The sequence below is a fragment of the Lepidochelys kempii genome, chromosome 5 (genome assembly GCF_965140285.1).
Source record: "Lepidochelys kempii isolate rLepKem1 chromosome 5, rLepKem1.hap1, whole genome shotgun sequence".
NCBI classification, from domain to species: domain Eukaryota; kingdom Metazoa; phylum Chordata; order Testudines; family Cheloniidae; genus Lepidochelys; species Lepidochelys kempii.
This window is the reverse complement of record NC_136384.1, coordinates 1-17719: the sequence shown is the minus strand read 5'-3', so window position 1 is coordinate 17719 and position 17719 is coordinate 1. Positions and strand designations below refer to the sequence as shown.

The window sequence follows — 17719 nt, the reverse complement described above, 5'->3', positions numbered from 1 at the left end:
GGGAAGAGCCAACACAGCTTTTGAAAAGGGAAATTATACCTCACCAATCATTTAGAATTGTTTGAGGAGGTCAAACAAACATGTGGATGAGGGTGTGCCAGTGGATACAGTGTACTTGGACTTTCAGGGCTTGTCTACACTAACACTGTAAGTTGATCTAAGTTACGCTACTTCAGTTACGTAATTTACTTAGCAGGTGAAGACAATTTACGTGTCTTCCCCAGACCTGCTAAATCAACACCAGGGATGCAAACCCATACTCTGGGTATTCCTAGCCTCTGACTGCCAGAAGCTGGGACTGGACAACAAGGGATGGATCATTTGATGATTGCCCTGTTCTGTTCATTCCCTCTGAAGCACTTGGCACAGGCCACAGTCAGAGTGAGAAGACTGGATACTGGGCGAGGACCATTGGCCTGACCCAGTATGGCTGGTTTTACGTACTGGGTTCCCCATCATCTAGCTGCTGATCTTAGTCAAGACACAGGGAGCTGGTGCTGGCTGTGTCGGACATACAGAAGATGGAGAGCTGGGTGCAGTCCATGTGCTGCTGACACTGTAGCTTTGACTGTCTCCTCAGCTCTCCCTAAAACATTATACCAATCTTGAATATCATGGTAGAGCTGAGTATGATGCCCCAAAGCTGAGTGCTTTGTGGGGGACAGTTGTCCAGGACAACCCCCTAGGCTAGATCTAAGCCATTTCAGGACTTCCCTTTCCTTTCATCCCTGGATGGGCTCCCCTTGACTAAAGGCAAGAGGAGGGCATCCATGGGAGGCAACAAGTGCTGGCTCTGTGCCAGGCCCTGGCCTCAATCCTGACTGACAGACTCAGGACACCTGCAGGTGGTATTGGAGACTAGATTTTGCTATTTTCTCTCTGAGCTGGCTTACCAAAGGGAGGTCGGACACTGGGCTGGGAAGTCTCTTGAGCTGAATGACTGTTTCTTGATGCAGGTCAGACTGCTAGGTGTTGGGGTGTGTGGGGCGCACTAGGTTCCTTTCACTAGAAGATGACACCTGACAGTCTCTACCAGTCGGTGTCCCAGGTGCTCTCTAGTCTCTCAACTGCAGGGGAGGGCAGAGGCAGAGTCTCAGGGGTGGCCCTGATGCTATCAGTGCCTCCATGACAATATAGGAGTGGGCTGGGAGCATTAATTTCTTAGCTGCTCTTAGCTGGCTGTTTTTGGAGGTCTGCGAAGCCATCCCTGGGGCAGGTAAACTCTATGGAATAAGAAATCTCCACAGTGTGAAGTGATGGGATGTGGGGCTGTTTGAGTTAAAGCAATTTCAAGTCCAGAAGGCTTCTGTGTGGTGTGACTTTGCTGTCCATATGGCAGAAGAGAGGCAGTCTCTTTCTGTCCCTTCATGGCACCAGCATGGGTTTGTAGGATCCCTTTCTTTTGTCTCAGCCTGCTTCTATCATGCTACTTCCAGCGCTGATGCTCAAGTTTCCTTCCTTCCTACTTTTCCTGTTGCAGGTTCTTGGAGAGCCACAGTGATCCATGTGGGTGGTGGGGAGATGGTTTTGGTGCTGGGGTATCTATGGCCACAGTAGTGCCTCACTGATCTCTCTACCCCTTGGTGTCTCAGGTAGGTGGAGTTTTCTGTCAGTACAGTAGTTTGGTGAGATCCAAATTTTCAAGGAGCACTATACAAATAGTTTATTTTTTCTTCACAATGGGGAAAACTCTCGTTTCTGCCTGGATGTGGAAGTGGTCTGACAAGGCTGGAGGAGGGTCATGTTTTATAACCACTTCCAGCCTTAGGATGCAGGCCAATAGAATAATACTCCTGTGCTCTTTCCCATCTGGTTTTAAATGCAGTTAAAAGGGCTTTTTAGTATCTGTATTGTGAGTATGACAGATGTGGGGATGACCAATGCAGCAGACATCTTGCTTTGGCTCTAATGTTTGAACAGGGCCATTCTCTTCCTGTGATCGGCTTTTTCTGTTGTCCTACGGATGCTACAGACAGCCTCCGAGCAATGGCTGCTATGATTCTACAAAGACATATGATGTGACCACATGTTTCTAGACTCCATTTTGGGATGTCAGTGTTTTTCCACTGACCAGTCTGGGAACTAAGGTTTGAAACAAAACATTCCTGCCATATACAAAAGCTATTTAAGGCAGGGAGTGACATCACCAGGGATTCTTCACTCCCCACACAAAGACTCTGGAGGAACAAAGACTGAACTGGGGGAAGTGCTGAACCCAGGTTAAAGGAATTTTTAGCCTGTGAATGGAACACCTGGAGATTCCAAGCTGCAAGCAAGTGCAGCTTGCCCCTTAAGAATCTGCAGCCTGCTCATATTATCACTTGGGGTGAGAATCTGTTATTCATATCCAATCTATTTAGCATACATGCAGTCCTCGGACTTACGACACAATTGGTTCCTGAAAGTCGCGTCTTAAGTCGAAAACATTGTAACTCGAATTTCCCATAGGAACAATATCAGATCGAGTATTGTAAAGTCGAAACCGATATCATAAAGTCAAAACACAATGATAATTTATAAATGTTGTAAGTGCCATTCGTTGTAACTTGAACATCGTAAAGTCGAGGACTGGCAGTATTAAGTTTAGTTTGCACTTTTTGTTTATTTGCTAGGTAAACTGCTTTGATCTGTTTGCTATCATTTATAATCTCTCTTTTTTAGTTAATAAACTTATTTTTGCTTTATCTAAACCAGTGTGTGGGAAACATAACTCAGGGGTAGAAGGCTATTGCATATTCCTCTCCACATTGATGGATGGGGTGAATTTTATGAGCTTACACTGTACAGTTCCCTGTGCAGTGCAAGATGGTATAATTTTGGGTTTATACTCCAGAAGGGGTGCATGCCTGAGAAGCTGGTTGTTACCCTAGCTGTTGCCTTCCTATACAGGGGCTGGTCAAAGCACCTGCCTGAAACTGCAGGTGGGTGTGTCCCTACCTGTATGTATGTTGGTGAAAGTGCAAGCTGAAGCCTGGATGGCTTTGCAGCTTGTCACAGCAGTACAGTGTGAGAGGGAGTCCAGGCTGGTGGGTCAGGGAGGCTCAGTGGTATCCCAGCTCCAGGTGGCACCTCATCACAGGCCCCTCTCAGGATTAGGGCCCATTACAAGGGGGGCTGCACAAACACATAGGGAGACATAATCCCTGCTCCAGAGAGTTTACATACACTGTTGGGACAATACCAGGCTCTAAGGTCACAGATAAGACAAATGTGCCTAGAAGGGCTCTTCCAGACAATTTTTCTGATTTACCTCCCCTGCTCCTTACCCTCAGCCTGCTGCTGGGTGTGGAAACGCTGAATCTGCTCTCCCCGGGTTACGGACACTTTACAAATGAGGCATTTCAATAGTTCCTCTTCCTGGACTCCAAATTGACCCTGGGAGAAAAGGGACCAAAGAGAATAGTCAGTTTCAATCCCTGGTTCCATAGTGCAGTGGCTATGTCTCCCCACCTTTGTGCGCCACCCAGTATAATGGGGTCATATCCTGACTGGGGCCTCTTGACGTTATCGTAACGTAAATAATAAGAAGACATTGTGGGCATCAAGCCACAAACTCTGCAGCCACCACTCTCCTTAAGACCAGCTTGCTCACTCGCTCTCACGCACAAACAGCCCTCTTGGGCTGCTGCCTTCCCAACCCCCCACATACACCTTCCCAGCACTTACCTCCAATTATTTACATAACACATTATTAATTGCCTGAGCTGAAATCTGTGTCAGAGCTCTGCCCATCCTTGAAGGGGAGGAAGAGACATTTAAAACATGATCCTATGGCTCCTGGTTACCATAGAACCAGAGTGCTCTCCAAAAGTAGAAAGCTACAGCACGGAAATTTCTATTCCTGCGCTGCTGGCAAGAGCAGACTGAGCCTGGGTGCAGAGGTGTGGCTTTTACTTAGCTCCAAATACAATGAGGTTAGTGCTCATTCTGATTTCACCAGGCAGTGAATTCCAGAGTCAGAACCCAGCTCCTGTGACGGTTCCATCTCCTGCAATCACAAGCCTCCCCTGCAGAGGGGCAGCTTCATGGTTCCAGTGGCATGCAGTCACTGTGAAAAGTTGAGGAGAGGGGGAATCTCTCTGTAGCCAATGATTTGATTTTATTATTTATTTTGTCATGTTATAATTAACTAACATGACATGTTATATATAATTATTGTATCCTAACCAAACTTAAGTGATAGGATTATAAAAGTATAAGATTGATTAGTAGTTAGAAGGGATAAATATGTATTAGGTATCTAAGTAAGGAAGGCTGAAATGCAAAGCCTATAGGCTGAGGCCTGTAAGATTTTAGCTTAGATATTTTAGGCCTTAGAAATAAAAAATACTGACATCAGTAAGTAACCAAAAAATAACCCAATGCCATAAGATTATACGAAAAGATGTACCAAGAAATGAAAGTGAAAAATATTGGCCAAAAGATTAATTTTAGATCGCAAAAATGCTCTAGAAGCACATTTTTGTTTAACACGTGCCTTAACCACAGGATAGAGGTTATGCATCAATGATAATGAGAATAAAAGGAACTATACACAACCTATAGAAACACCAAACCAAACCAAACGGAAAAGACGGTTGACACTTTCATGCACATGCACACAATGTAGGTATAGGCAAAATCACATTATAGAAAGAAGGTGCCCAGATTGGAAAAATTGAGCTTCCTATAGAAAAACTCCTCCAGGAACCATCCCTCTACGGATGATCACTCCATAAAACACCCATCAGACCCTAACACTATCTAGGAGGATGGGAGTATGACTGCAGCTACAATTTATACATGCTGTGATATTCATAACTGTGCCAGTAACTTGAATAACATTGATAAAAAACATTAGACCTTACTCTGTAATTGCATGTGCTACTTTCCTTGATTTTCATGTGTTCTTATGAACGCTAGATATGAAACAAGTGGCAGAGGTAACTGTTGAACTTGAGAATGTAGCTACCAAAGCTGAATACATCTAATGTCACTAAAATTACTTTAACTAAAAAGAAAAGGCTACATGTCAGGGAGCTGGGGCCGACCCCATGGTGGGGCTTTGAAATCAAAATAGAGACCTAGAATTGGATTTACTCAATAGGAAGCCACTGTTGAGAGTAGGGCATTGAGGTGGCAGAGGAGGGGGTGGCGCACAGCAGCCTGTTAAGCAGATGAGCTGCTGCATTTTGGATGAGCTGGAGCTTTTTCAAGCCAGGGAACATTATTCTTAGTGAGAACTTCAATAGTCAAGCTCAGATTACAGGAAACTGCACCCCACCAAGGCCAGATCTGATGCAGTGTGCAGGAGGGCCTGTGGGAGGAGTGGTGCTGTCAGATCAACAGGTGAGAAAAAGTCTAGTACCTGTGTTTTGACAAAATTGGGGAGAAGAGTGATGTGGGTGTCAGGCCAGGGAGAAAAAGGTTGTAGTAATTGACACAGGAGAGATCAGGGTCTGACCAAGTGTTTTAGCTTTGAGGAGAGAGAAGACGGATCAGGTTTTCGATACAATATGGAGAAAGCTGGATTTGGATGCTGCCAGGATGTGAGGGGCTGAGATAGAAAAGAATTGGTCTGTAGCCCCAGCCCATCTTCTCCTCCAATTCTGAACCTGGCTTTGAACTGAGTAACCTGCTGGTAGTTAAAACCCACATAAGGTGCATGGTGGGAGAGAAGAGGGCTTGAAGATACCAGTCACTAGGGCAATCTGGTGCATTCCTGGGACAACTCCTAATTCTTTTGTAGCGTCTTTAGAATCAGTGATAGGAGTCCCCTCTGCTGCATCAGTCAGGTGTGTAGCATAAGCAGCACCCAAAGAATGGAAGGACCCCCGCAGTGGCCCTCATCTACCCTTCATACATGGATTTAAAGACCATTCCTAATATAAATATTCCCCAAACCCCACACGGGTCCCCAGTGGGAGCACAATCTTGTCTCACTCCTCTGAGCCTCTCACTCGACTCACCGCTGAAGCCTTCAGCCACCCCCTGGAGGCTTCACTCACTCTCACGGCCCCATTGTTCTCCTGGGACTGGAAGGTCACATTGCCCAGAGACAGGACTCCAGCCAGGATTGCCTGCATGTCCACCTGCTCCTAAAATACACAACAGAGATGGCTTGGGGTTGGTACCCACAGATGTATGTGGGCATGTACATACACATGATGAGCAATAAGCAGCCCTCTTCCAGTGGAACTTCAAACTTCCTGCAGTGGTGGAGGGCGAGGAAGGTCACGTATGTGGTGGGGGGGGGAAGGGAGCTCTGCACTGAATCTGTTAGCCTGTGAACAGCACAGCAAACTGAAGGAGGGAATCAGAGTAACAGCCGTGTTAGTCTGTATTCGCAAAAAGAAAAGGAGGACTTGTGGCACCTTAGAGACTAACCAATTTATTAGAGCATGAGCTTTCGTGAGCTACAGCTCACTTCTGAGGAAGTGAGCTGTAGCTCACGAAAGCTCATGCTCTAATAAATTGGTTAGTCTCTAAGGTGCCACAAGTCCTCCTTTTCTTGAAGGAGGGAAGTAGAAGTGGGTCAAATGGGCTAACTGAGCAGAGGGGGTGGAGATGATGACAGAGTGCCCACTGTACTCACCTGTTCCTGGAAGCCCACCATGTCTAGGGCATTACGCACCTCCCAGTACTTGTGCTTCCAGGACTCAGCCACATCCTCTGCCCTAAACCAGCCGCTTATGTACCTGGGGAAACAAGTGAGTCAACTGATATTATTTGTATTAGGGTACAGTCTACATACTATGATGCTCTGCACCCCTGTATTCAGCCCATGCATGCTATTATAATAACCTTTGTACGAATATGCCTTGTGAGGTATCATTTGAAAACTCGTAACTCACTGGTCAATATTGTGCTGATAAAGTTATAAAATTCCACTGTATGGTGTTACTAAGACACATTCTGATCTGGGAAGCAGCCAAACCAGTTCCTCAGAGACAAAATACTTAGTCCTTCCATGACTGCAGGGGACTAGACTAGATGACTTCTCGAGGTCCCTTCCAGTCCTAGGATTCTATGAAAAGATAAACTGACGCCTCAGCCAGGTGTAAACAGGCCAAATGGGCCATCACCTGCTAAATGGCTATACATGGGCCATGCACACAATGACATGAGCAAAAAATCTAGATCTTAAAAAGTAACAGCTTGGGGTTTCCGTCCACAAAGACTTTTTGTCTCAAAAAAGGCAAAGAACTATAACAAGGGATGGCAGAAGCCCCACATCGTTCTTCCCTTTCTCTCTGCCCACAGCATCCACAATACCTGACAAACAAAAGAAGTTCAGCCATTAAGACTGCTGAAACATGTGGTGAGAGACACCTTGCTTTGAATTCACTCAAGTTTGTTGTTAGGCAATAGTTGTGTTTTACTTTTATTTTTATTGTAACCAATTCTGACTTTTATGCCTCATTAGTTGTATTCACTTAAAATCTATCCTTTTAAAATTAATAAACTTGTTTTATTGTTTTATCTAAACCTGTGTCTTTGAATTGAAGTGTTTGGGAAACTCCATTTGGGATAACAGGATTTGCACATATCATTTTGTATTAATAAAATGATGAACTTCATATGAGCTTGTGTTGTCCCGAAGAGAGCTGGGCAGTACAAGGCATACATCTCTGCGGCAAGTCTGGGACTTGGAGTTTGCTGGTGTTACTCTGTAGTGTAATTCAAGAGTAGCTGGCTACAGCACTCATACAATATAACTAGGAATAATTTACATGCTGGAAGCTGTGTGAACAGACCAGGCGTGGTAGCTCTCACTGTAAAAGGCACCCCATGTAGGAAAGCTGAGGGGACACAGCTGTTCATCAGTTCAGATTATACCCTGAGTACATCACACATGTCTCATATGAGAGCACTGTGCAGGGCAGTCTCAGTGAGTCAGTCCCTGCCCCAAAGAGACAGCGCAGACATAGGGTGGGGGGAAGCAGAGGTACAGAGAGGGGAGTGATTTCCCCAGGTCACTGGCAGAGCCAGGAACAGAACCCAAGTCTCCTGAGTCCCAGACCAGTGTCCCATCCATTAGGCCACACTACATCTATGTTCAGAGCCCAGCTGCAGCCTTCCATGACAATCCCCCAACCCTTTGCTCTCCTCTCATTACTCAACTCTCACACCAGGACAAATCCTCTTCCTCCACTCCTTCCCATATGGGGCTGTAGGAGCACATTATTCTGACCTGCACTCCACTGAGAAGCCAGAGTAGGACCTGCCACTCGCATACCTGTACAATGAGGGATCTAGCAATCCATACATCTCCTTTTCCTCTGCAGTGAGCCCAGCAAACATATAGTAGAAGACATGGAAATTCCTCTCTCCAGCATCTTGTTGCACGACACGAGACTTCTCTAGCAGATACTCGCTCAGCTTGGCGCCCCTCACTACATGGGGAAGGGGCAGAAGGAAAGAAATCACCACACAGATGATGGGTTCCACACACCCAGAGACCTAGTCCTGGGTCTCACCTGTACTCCTTTGGAACCTCAGCTGCATGTATTTTCCAAAGCGGCTGCTGTTGTCATTCATCACAGTTTGTGCATTGCCAAAGGCTTCGAGCAATGGGTTCACCTGGAAGGGAAATGTACAGAGTTGATGGGGAGGTATAAGCAACAGGGAACCCTTAACATCCCCTCCCACCTACAATGGCCCAGCTAGGTTGCAGAAGGTATCAGAGGTATCATGTGAAACAGCCTCATGGCCTCTTGAGGAGCCATAGGGGAAAAAAAAAAAAAGATTTGAGTCGCTCAAATCAGGCTGGAAATGCACACAGTGACAAAATAATCCAATGCAACCATGGACTGTATAAGCAAAGGCACCACATCCTGGAGCAAGGAAAGGACAGTTTGTCAGGTCCTAGAGAGAACCCTTGGGATTCTGCCCTCAGCCCCTCAATCCCAGAAGCCTCCCACTTCCACCAAGCAGTGGGGGTTGAGAGGGATCCCTCTCATGGATGGGCCTACATGGGATACTGTGTGCAGGTCTGGGGAACTCAATGACAGAAAGACAGACACACAGGGGGAAGTTCACAGCAGAGAGAGAAATTAATATGGGGCAGAATGACTGAGTTATAGGACTCAGAAACGAATCTGATAAACTTGGCTACTAATGACTGGGGATGGAAGGGCCCCTCCACATGATAATCTGCAAATCCACTGCTCCACTACAGGTTGCCCTGTGCCCCCAACCTCCTGCAGGTTCCAATACTCCTGCTGCAATTCATAGATTTTAAAGCCAGAAGGGACCATTATGATCCTCTAATTTGGCCTCCTCCATAAGAGGCCAGAGAAACTCACCCAGTAATCACTCCATCAAGCCCCTAACTTCTGGTTGAGCTATAGCACCTCCTTTAAAAAGTTATCTAGTCTTGAATTAAAATACTGTACTTCAAGTGATGAAGAATACACCACATCCTTATGTTAGTTGTTCCAATGGTTAATTACCATCACTGTTAAATATGTGTACTTTATTTCCAGTCTGAATTTGTTTAGCTTCAGCTTCCAGACACTGAATCTTGTTATCCCTTTGTTTGCTAGATTAAAGAGACCTCTGCTATCTGAAATTTCTTTTCCCCCATGTAGGTAAACATAGGCAATGATCAAGTTAGCTATTTACTCTCTCTTAGATAAACTAAATAGACTGAGTTTCTTTAGTTTCTCACTATAAGACAGGTTTTCCTGGCCTTGAATCATTCTTGTAGCTCCCTTCTGAACCCTTTCCAATTTGTCAGCATCCTTTTGGAGGAGTAAAAAGAAAAGGAGTACTAGTGGAATGCATCGGAATGCATCCGATGAAGTGAGCTGTAGCTCACGAAAGCTTATGCTCAAATAAATTGGTTAGTCTCTAAGGTGCTGCTAGTACTCCTTTTCTTTTTGCGAATACAGACTAACACGGCTGCTACTCTGAAACCTTTTGGAGGAGTGACACCAGAACTGAACAAACTATTCCAGTAAGGGTTTCATTAATGCTGTATACAGAAGCAATGCCACCTCATTGTTTCTACTTTATATTCCCCTTCACATACATTCAAGGATCATATTTGCTCTCTTAGCTACAGCATCTTTACTGACTGCATCCCATACCAGCCTTTCCATGATTTTGACTGGGATCAACATCAGGCTAACCAGCCTATGACCAGGGACATACTGTTTATTCTTTTTAAATATTGGCACAACACTGGATATTTTCTAGTCCATTGGACTAGACTGTTCCCCAGTGTTCCAAGATTTAATAAAAAAACAACATTAATGGTTCAAAGAACTCCTTAGCTGATTCTTTTAACATTCTTAGATACAACTTATCTGGTCCTGCTGATTTAGAAATCTTTAACTTGAAAAGATGCTGTTTAACATCCTCCCTAATTACTGATGGAATATACTGATTACTGAAATAATTTCTATATTCCTGCTTCTTGCCAAATATTTAATGAACCCATGTCTTGTCTACATCATAACTGACAATCTAGTATTGGATTTATACCGTTGCTAAGATTTCATTTACTCTGTGCTTTTTCCACTCCCAATGACTCATCTGTAGAACCCCCTAAGCCAACCGTGAGTTGCTCTGTGGCCACCCCTCCGTCTGTCCCCCTGCATTCTATTTCAATGACTCACCTGCAGTATCTGCTGCTCCAGCTGTGAGTTACCCTTGCACAGGTGCATGATGTGTTGCAGCAGTAGCTTTACACTCTCGGTTTTCCCTGCACCACTCTCTCCGCTGTCAAAAAAGAGCAGAGGGTGAGGACAGGAAACTCTACCACCACTAGGACTCAGATGCTATTCCCCTTATGCCTCAGCGCATCTTCTCTTTCTTTGAACCAACACCCGCCATGTACCAACACTACTGCACAGCTCCAGGTGCCTCCTACTGGCAGTTTCCACATTAGCACCACCGTGACCCACCCCACTCCCCATGGCAACAGGTTCTATAGGGCACTGATCCCCTAGTAAGCCTCCGCACCCAGTGTTGCAATTTAACACCCTCCACTTGAGATTCTTTCTTGACCCTGGGGATGGAGGGGTCTTACCCACATTAACATTGTCTCCCACCTATCTGTGAACTTGACCCATTGGGCAGTCCCTTAAGCAATGGGGCCAAAAGGAATTTCTTAGTATCCCCAGCTCTGGGCAAAGAGGGAGGAATGACCTTGAAAGGCACCTGTCTCACTGAATCCTTCACATATACAAGGCATTCCCTCCCCTCCCAACCCTTACAAGCAGAACTTGTCCCACTGCTTCCATGTCCTTAATTGGGCTGTGATCCCATGACAGCATATGTGCACTAAGACTTCACCCTGTGTGAAGATCTGTGAGTCACAGAGCAGAAGCAGGAAATAGTGCACATACTCCAAAGGGCAGGACGGTTTACACACCTGGGCACTGCACTTTATGTCCCAGGTGTGGCTTCTGCTCTGCAGCTCTCTGTGGCTACAGGGTGGAGTGGAGGGGTGATGTACAGTCTAATGGAGTGCTGGGACAAGCAGACTCCTAGGATTCAGGTGGCGGGGGGCTGGTGACCTGAACTCCTCTCTCTAAACAAGACATAGGATAGCAGCAAAGGAGAAAGGGAGATCATCTTGGTTTGACATGCACCAGGCTGGACAGGAATCTAGGGTCAACGCACAGCCAGGTGGTTGAATGTTGCTCTGGTATGAGGGGGAAGGGGATAGTGTGCCAGTTTGACACTCAGCAAGGAGGAAAAGTCCCAGACTGCTGTTATTCGGTTACAGAGAGACACCAGTTCCCAAAAGGGAGTATGACCCACCCAGACTTCCATTGGATGCTCGTGGCCCTACACAGTAATCACTAAAACCACCTTCTCTTTATGGTATTTCTAAGGCACCCATCATCTATGCACTTAAGCACTGAACAGCTACAAAGAGACTAAGGACATTTAGCTTCCTATTATTATTTATATTGTGGCATTATCTAGGAGCCCCAGTCATGGATCAGGGCCCCACTGTGCTGGGTATCGCACAAACATAGAATAAAAAGACAGAATGTAAGCTCTTGAAGTCAGGAACTATGTAATGCCTGCCCTCCCCCAGGTCACAGGGTTGGGGCAGCTGGTTAGTTTTTGGTTTTAATGGGAGCCATGGCTGAGGAAAGGCTCTGTAGGTCTCAACCTGCCAGAGAGCAGTGGAGTTCCATCACCAGATCCTGCTGCGGAGATAACTCTGTCCCCTGTATTGTGCACGCTGAATATAGCTACCTGAGGCTATCTCCCAGTTGGCCAGGTCCTAGCGCAAAGCATATTAGGGTGAGGATTTAATTTAGCTCTGACACCAGCAGAAATGGAGACAGTGGAATTCAGAGAACAGGGCAATGTGATCATATCTACCTTTGTTACTTAGGAGATGGCTGTTACACAATGCGCCAGCTGAAGTCTCAGAGAGAGACTTCATTCGGACCCAGCAGAGTGAGTTGCAGTGACTAATCTGGGCAGTGAGGAACGTACAGATCACAGAGGCCACGCTATTTCCTGGTCAGTTCAAGATGGGATCTCTCATCTTTGTGACATTCTGTGTGCCCAGAAGCAATGGAATAAAACATAGCCCATCAAAGTAGCATCTAGTATTGAGGCTATGTGTAAGGCTGCAAATCATTCACGGAGGTCATGGAAGTCACGGATTCTGTGACTTTCTGTGACCTCCGTGAATTCTGCAGCACTGGTGCAGCTGACCCCAGAACCACACCGGCAGCTGGGGAAGCCCCGGGGCCAGACGCACCTGCCACTGCTCTGGCAGCCCCAGGCAGCTGGTCCCCAGCACTGCCTTGGAGCAGCAGTCCGAGACCAGGACCGTGACCTTTATTGCCCGTGACCTGTCCATGACTTTTACTAAAAATACCCGTGACTAAAACATAGCCTTAGCTATGTGTAACAAGGGTGCCTTCCCTTCCTCCTCCCCCAGATCTTTGCTCACACTAAGTGTCCTCAGTTATAGCCTTTGCTGTTTGCAGATAACACAAACCATGAACTTCCTGTTGTAGCAGCAGAGAAGATAGTTAATAACCTGATATATATGATATGATTAGGGCCCTACCAAATTCACCATCCATTTTGGTCAATTTCACGGCCATAGGATTTTAAAAATCATAAATTTCATTATTTCAGCCATTTAAATCTGAAATTTCATGGTGTTGTAACTGTAGGAGTCCTTACCCAAAAAAATTATGGGGGGGGGTCACAAGGTTATTGTGCGGGGGGGCTGCAGTACTGCTAACCTTACTTCTGCACTGCTACTGGCGGCAGCGCTGCCTTCAGAGCTGGGCAGCTGGAGAGTGGTGGCTGCTGGCCAGGAGCCAAGCTCTGAAGGCACAGCCCCCGCAAGCACCGGCGCGAAGGATGGGCATGATATGGTATTGCCACCCTTACTTCTGCGCTGCTGACTGCAGAGCTGGGCCCTCAGTCAGCAGCTATGTCCCCTCAGCCGTGCCCCAGGGGCTTTCGCCTCCAGCTGGTTCCCTCTACTGCGCTGTACAGTTCCACGAAGTCTAATTATGACATCATGGGGTCTCCTGTTTATCATGTCAGGGTTCCACAGCAAATTCACTCTGTTTATAAGTATCTATCTATGTTATACTGCCCACTGCTGTAGTGTCTAGAACACCCCAGGTCAATAAGATCTCCATAGCCAGGTCTCTGAAGGGCTCGGGGGTGGGGATGAGGGGGTGGTTTCTGCTCTTCTTCCTTCCTTGACTCTGTGGTTATAGGAGCCTCAACTTTGGGAATAAGATTTTTAATCCTCATTATACTAGCTACTGTAGGAGCTGCTTTTCCCAAAGAGGCGGAACCTACAACAAACCTCACAGTGGGTCAGACTCCCAGTTAGCTCAATCTCCACACTTAACTTCCTCACCCAAAAATATTTACTTCTATCTCTCATGCACTTCACCATGGGCTTTGGCAGCTGTATTGCTCCAGAAAAACAAGTGCCCTCAAATAGGTTGTGGATGGAGATGTGTTTGCAAATTAAGCTGGGTCCTGAACCACTAGGTCATTGAATATCAGAACCTCAAACAAGCAATGGAAGAAGACTGGGAAACAGCTGAGGGATTAGAGCACAGGTGTAAAGTATTTGCAGCAGCCCATCCCTTGAGAAGGCAGAGAGCTGGATTTTGCACATTACTTCCTTCTCTGCATTGCTTCTACAGATATAGCGAGTTACAGTTATCCAATCTGAAGGTGACAACAAGCAGATCACCATAGCCAGGTCCTTGTCTGGAAAGAAAGGGTGAGTTTCCTACTAGTATTTCTCACCACTGATGTACCTAATTGTCCAGGCACAGAGAGGAATTAGACTTTTTCTAATTCTTTCCCTTACTCCAAGAGCAGCCATCCATTCTCTAACTCGGAGCCTGATAATATTTATTACCCAAATGATCTGTGATCCCAAAAGCACATCTGCCCCAGACACATATATTCTTTCCCTGTCATGTCCTCTCCTTGTGAGCATTGTTCAATAAGACACATCTGGCCAGAAGCCAGGCCATCATCATACTGGGGCTCCCTTCAACTTTTGCAAAATTTAACCTGTTACTGGAAAACAGATTAAATGTCTCGTGCCACTGGCCATGAAGAACATTCCAAAGGTTAGCCTGATACCTGACTCTGTATGCCACTGCAGAGACAGCCTCAAACAAAAGGAGAGATCTCACCTGCCCCACTCATCTCAATGGGGCGTTCTGTCTAGGCATTCAGCACTTTTAAGACAATCATAGCATGTACTGCAATAAAAGAAATAGCAATAAAAAGCCTATATCCTCAGTGTTGGCTGTAGAGCCTAGTGATGATGCCGTAGAATATCACCCATCTCTTGCCAAGCAGTTTATCATACTGCTGACTCTGTGGATATGGGGAAAGCAGTGGACGTGATATATCTTGATTTTAGCAAAACTTTTGATATGGTCTCCCACAGTATTCTTGCCAGCAAGTTAAAAAAGTATGGATTGGATGAATGGACTATAAGGTGGATAGAAAGATGGCTAGATCGTCAGGCTCAATGGGTAGTGACCAATGGCTCAATGTCTAGTTGGCAGCCGGCACCAAGCAGAGTGCCCCAGGAGTCTGTCCTGGGGCCGATTTTGTTCAACATCTTCATTAATGAACTGGAGGATGGAAGGGATTGCACCCTCAGCAAGTTTGCGGGTGACACTAAGCTGGGGGGAGAGGTAGATATGCTGGAGGGTAGGGATAGAGTCCAGAGTGACCTAGACAAATTGGAGGATTCGGCTAAAAGAAATCTGATGAGGTTCAAGAAGGACAAGTGCAGAGTCCTGCACTGAGGATGGAAGAATCCCATGCACTGCTACAGGCTGGGGACCAACTAGCAAAGCAAGCAGCAGTTCTGCAGAAAAGGACCTGGGGATTACAGTGGACAGGAAGCTGGATATGAGTCAACAGTGTGTCCTTGTTACCAAGAAGGCTAACAGCATACTGGGCTGCATTGCCAGCAGATCAAGGGAAGTGATTATTCCCCTCTATTTGGCACTGGTGAGGCCACATCTGAAGTACTGCATCCAGTTTTGGGCCCCCCACTACAGAAAGGATGTGGACAAATTGGAGAGAGTCCAACAGAGGGCAATAAAAATGATTAGGGGGCTGGGGCACATGACGCATAAGGACAGGCTGAGGGAACTTGGCTTATTTAGTCTGCAGAAGAGAAGAGTGAGGGGGGATTTGATAGCAGCCTTCAACTATCTGAAGTGGGGTTCCAAAGAGAATGGAGCTCGGCTATTTTCAGTGGTGGCAGATGACAGAACAAGGAGCAATGGTCTCAAGTTGCAGTGGTGGAAGTTTAGGTTGGATATTATGAAAAACTATTTCACTAGGAGGGTGAAGCACTGGAATGGGTTACTGGGAGGGGAGGGGTGGAACCTCCATCTTTACAGGTTTTTCAGGCCTGGCTTGACAAAGCCCTGGCTTTGGGGGAAGGCATAGCTCATTGGTTTGAGCATTGGCCTGCTAAACCCAGGATTGAGAGTTCAATCCTTGAGGGGGCCATTTAGAGATCCGGGGCAAAAATTGGGGATTGGTCCTGCTTTGAGCAGGGCGTTGGACTAAATGACCTCCCGAGGTCTCTTCCAACTCTAACCGTCTGTGACTCTGAACTCACTGCCCCTGTAGTCAACTCTTAGGAAGTGAATGAAAAGGGTGAAGGGTGGGTATGTGGGAAGAAAACACAGAGGTTCTGTTTTAACCACCATAATAAGCACTTAAATGGATTCCAGGAAGAGGCCTTTGGTCTTCATTCCCCCTTCTTTAAACACCAGCTTAATGAGGGCATTGGCCACAGACCGGAAGGTGCAAAGTTGATAGTTCCATCTTGTCTGCTCTCCCTGTCAGTGATGCAGGTCTGACAAGACTGTACTGTCCCACAATATGGAGCCCTACAAATATTTTGAATTATTTTCTCTTACCTGATGACGATACACTGGTTCTGAGGTCCTGTTGCCAGATGTCCCAGCATGGCCTGGTATGCTCTGTCAGCAATGGCAAAGATGTGGGGGGGTAGGGTACCCTTGTCATGGTTCTGATATTTCTCTGACACCTGGGAGCAGGAGGAAAATTCAATTAAAGTGAAATGCCAGAACAGTTAGAGGGACAGAGGGTAAATTCTCCCCTCCTCACCTCAGCTAGCCACTGCGACAAGGGAGGGAGAAGCTTAGATTACATTTTCCATGGTTTGATAGAGCCAATCAAACAATACACCACATGTCAGATGAAGATTTCCAAAAACATAATGTGCCCCAGAACCCCCTGCCACTGCCCTGCTTAGAACCTTCTGGCTTATTGCAAAGGTCATCTCTATTCTTGAGCATTTGTGGGGAGGAGGGCGAGGGTAGGGTGTAAACAGTGAGTATGATGTGAAGGCTGCTGCAAGCAGGATTGTTTTTTATTACTGGATACTCAGTTCAATGAGTACTTTGTAGATTTAAAACTGTCTAAAATATTTTGTTTCAAACAGAATGAAGCACAAAGAGCCATGGGTGACAGAGAGAAATCAAAACACAGCTGACAAAATCTGTATGAGACTTACTACATTTTGAAAAAAACAGGGACTTAAAGTACATAGAAAAGCCTCCTACAAAAGCCCAACTAGCCACATTCCTTATGGGTAACAATATAAACTTCACAGGGAAGTAATGTGATCCAAACATCAAGAGCAAAGTGCACAACTCTGTTCCCCTTGTCTGGCCCGCCCCGCCCCGGGAAGGGCCACCTGCACCTCTTCCCCACCAGGGCCACACCAGCACAAGACACCACACACTCACGCTACTCACACCATACACTGGAATGAGGGGACACTTACTGGTTTCTCGTAGAGTGGAAGGCTCTGGAACGGGTTCATTGCAATCAGAATGTCCCCAATATATGTCTGATGTAAAAGGAAAATTCCCACCAACCAGGTAAGCAAGCATTGCACAGTGCCCCATGGACCAAGGGTACTACACTACTGAGGCACGGTGAGGAAACCATGTCCCAAGGGGTCTCCCATCCAACACATCCCCAGTGTCCAACAGGGTCTCCCTCCACTACCAGAGGCAGTACTTAATTTGTAATGAAAGAGGTACCCCGGGGCTCAAACAATTAGATGCCAGGGCTCAAGCAATTTTTTTACTTGCATAACTGAGGCTGCAAGCATGGGGTGCCAGGCTACCACAATGGGTGAGGCGTATGGGCTGCGGGACTCTGTAATGATGCCATTCGCAACTCTGAGATAGCGCGT

General features: G+C 46.3%; 1 protein-coding gene across 5 annotated transcripts in view; it reads right to left on the bottom strand.

Moving 5' to 3' along the window:
- The window catches only part of LOC140911037 (myosin-IIIb), a 154414-nt gene extending 136800 nt beyond the window's left edge, over positions 1-17614 (bottom strand). For all 5 annotated transcript variants that reach the window (XR_013635754.1, XR_013635755.1, XR_013635756.1 and 2 more), the window contains exons 1-8: positions 17303-17614; positions 16410-16540; positions 10605-10707; positions 8460-8562; positions 8219-8375; positions 6575-6677; positions 5949-6077; positions 3267-3375 (exon numbers count right to left, since the gene is read on the bottom strand). Coding sequence is in view for 2 of the 5 variants with exons in the window: in XM_078852684.1 (XP_078708810.1) it covers positions 3267-3375; positions 5949-6077; positions 6575-6677; positions 8219-8375; positions 8460-8562; positions 10605-10707; positions 16410-16540; positions 17303-17341 (874 nt within the window). In the remaining 3 variants the exon portion in view is untranslated. The remainder of the gene's footprint in view (positions 1-3266; positions 3376-5948; positions 6078-6574; positions 6678-8218; positions 8376-8459; positions 8563-10604; positions 10708-16409; positions 16541-17302) is intronic.
- Between the last annotated feature and the right edge of the window lie 105 nt (positions 17615-17719).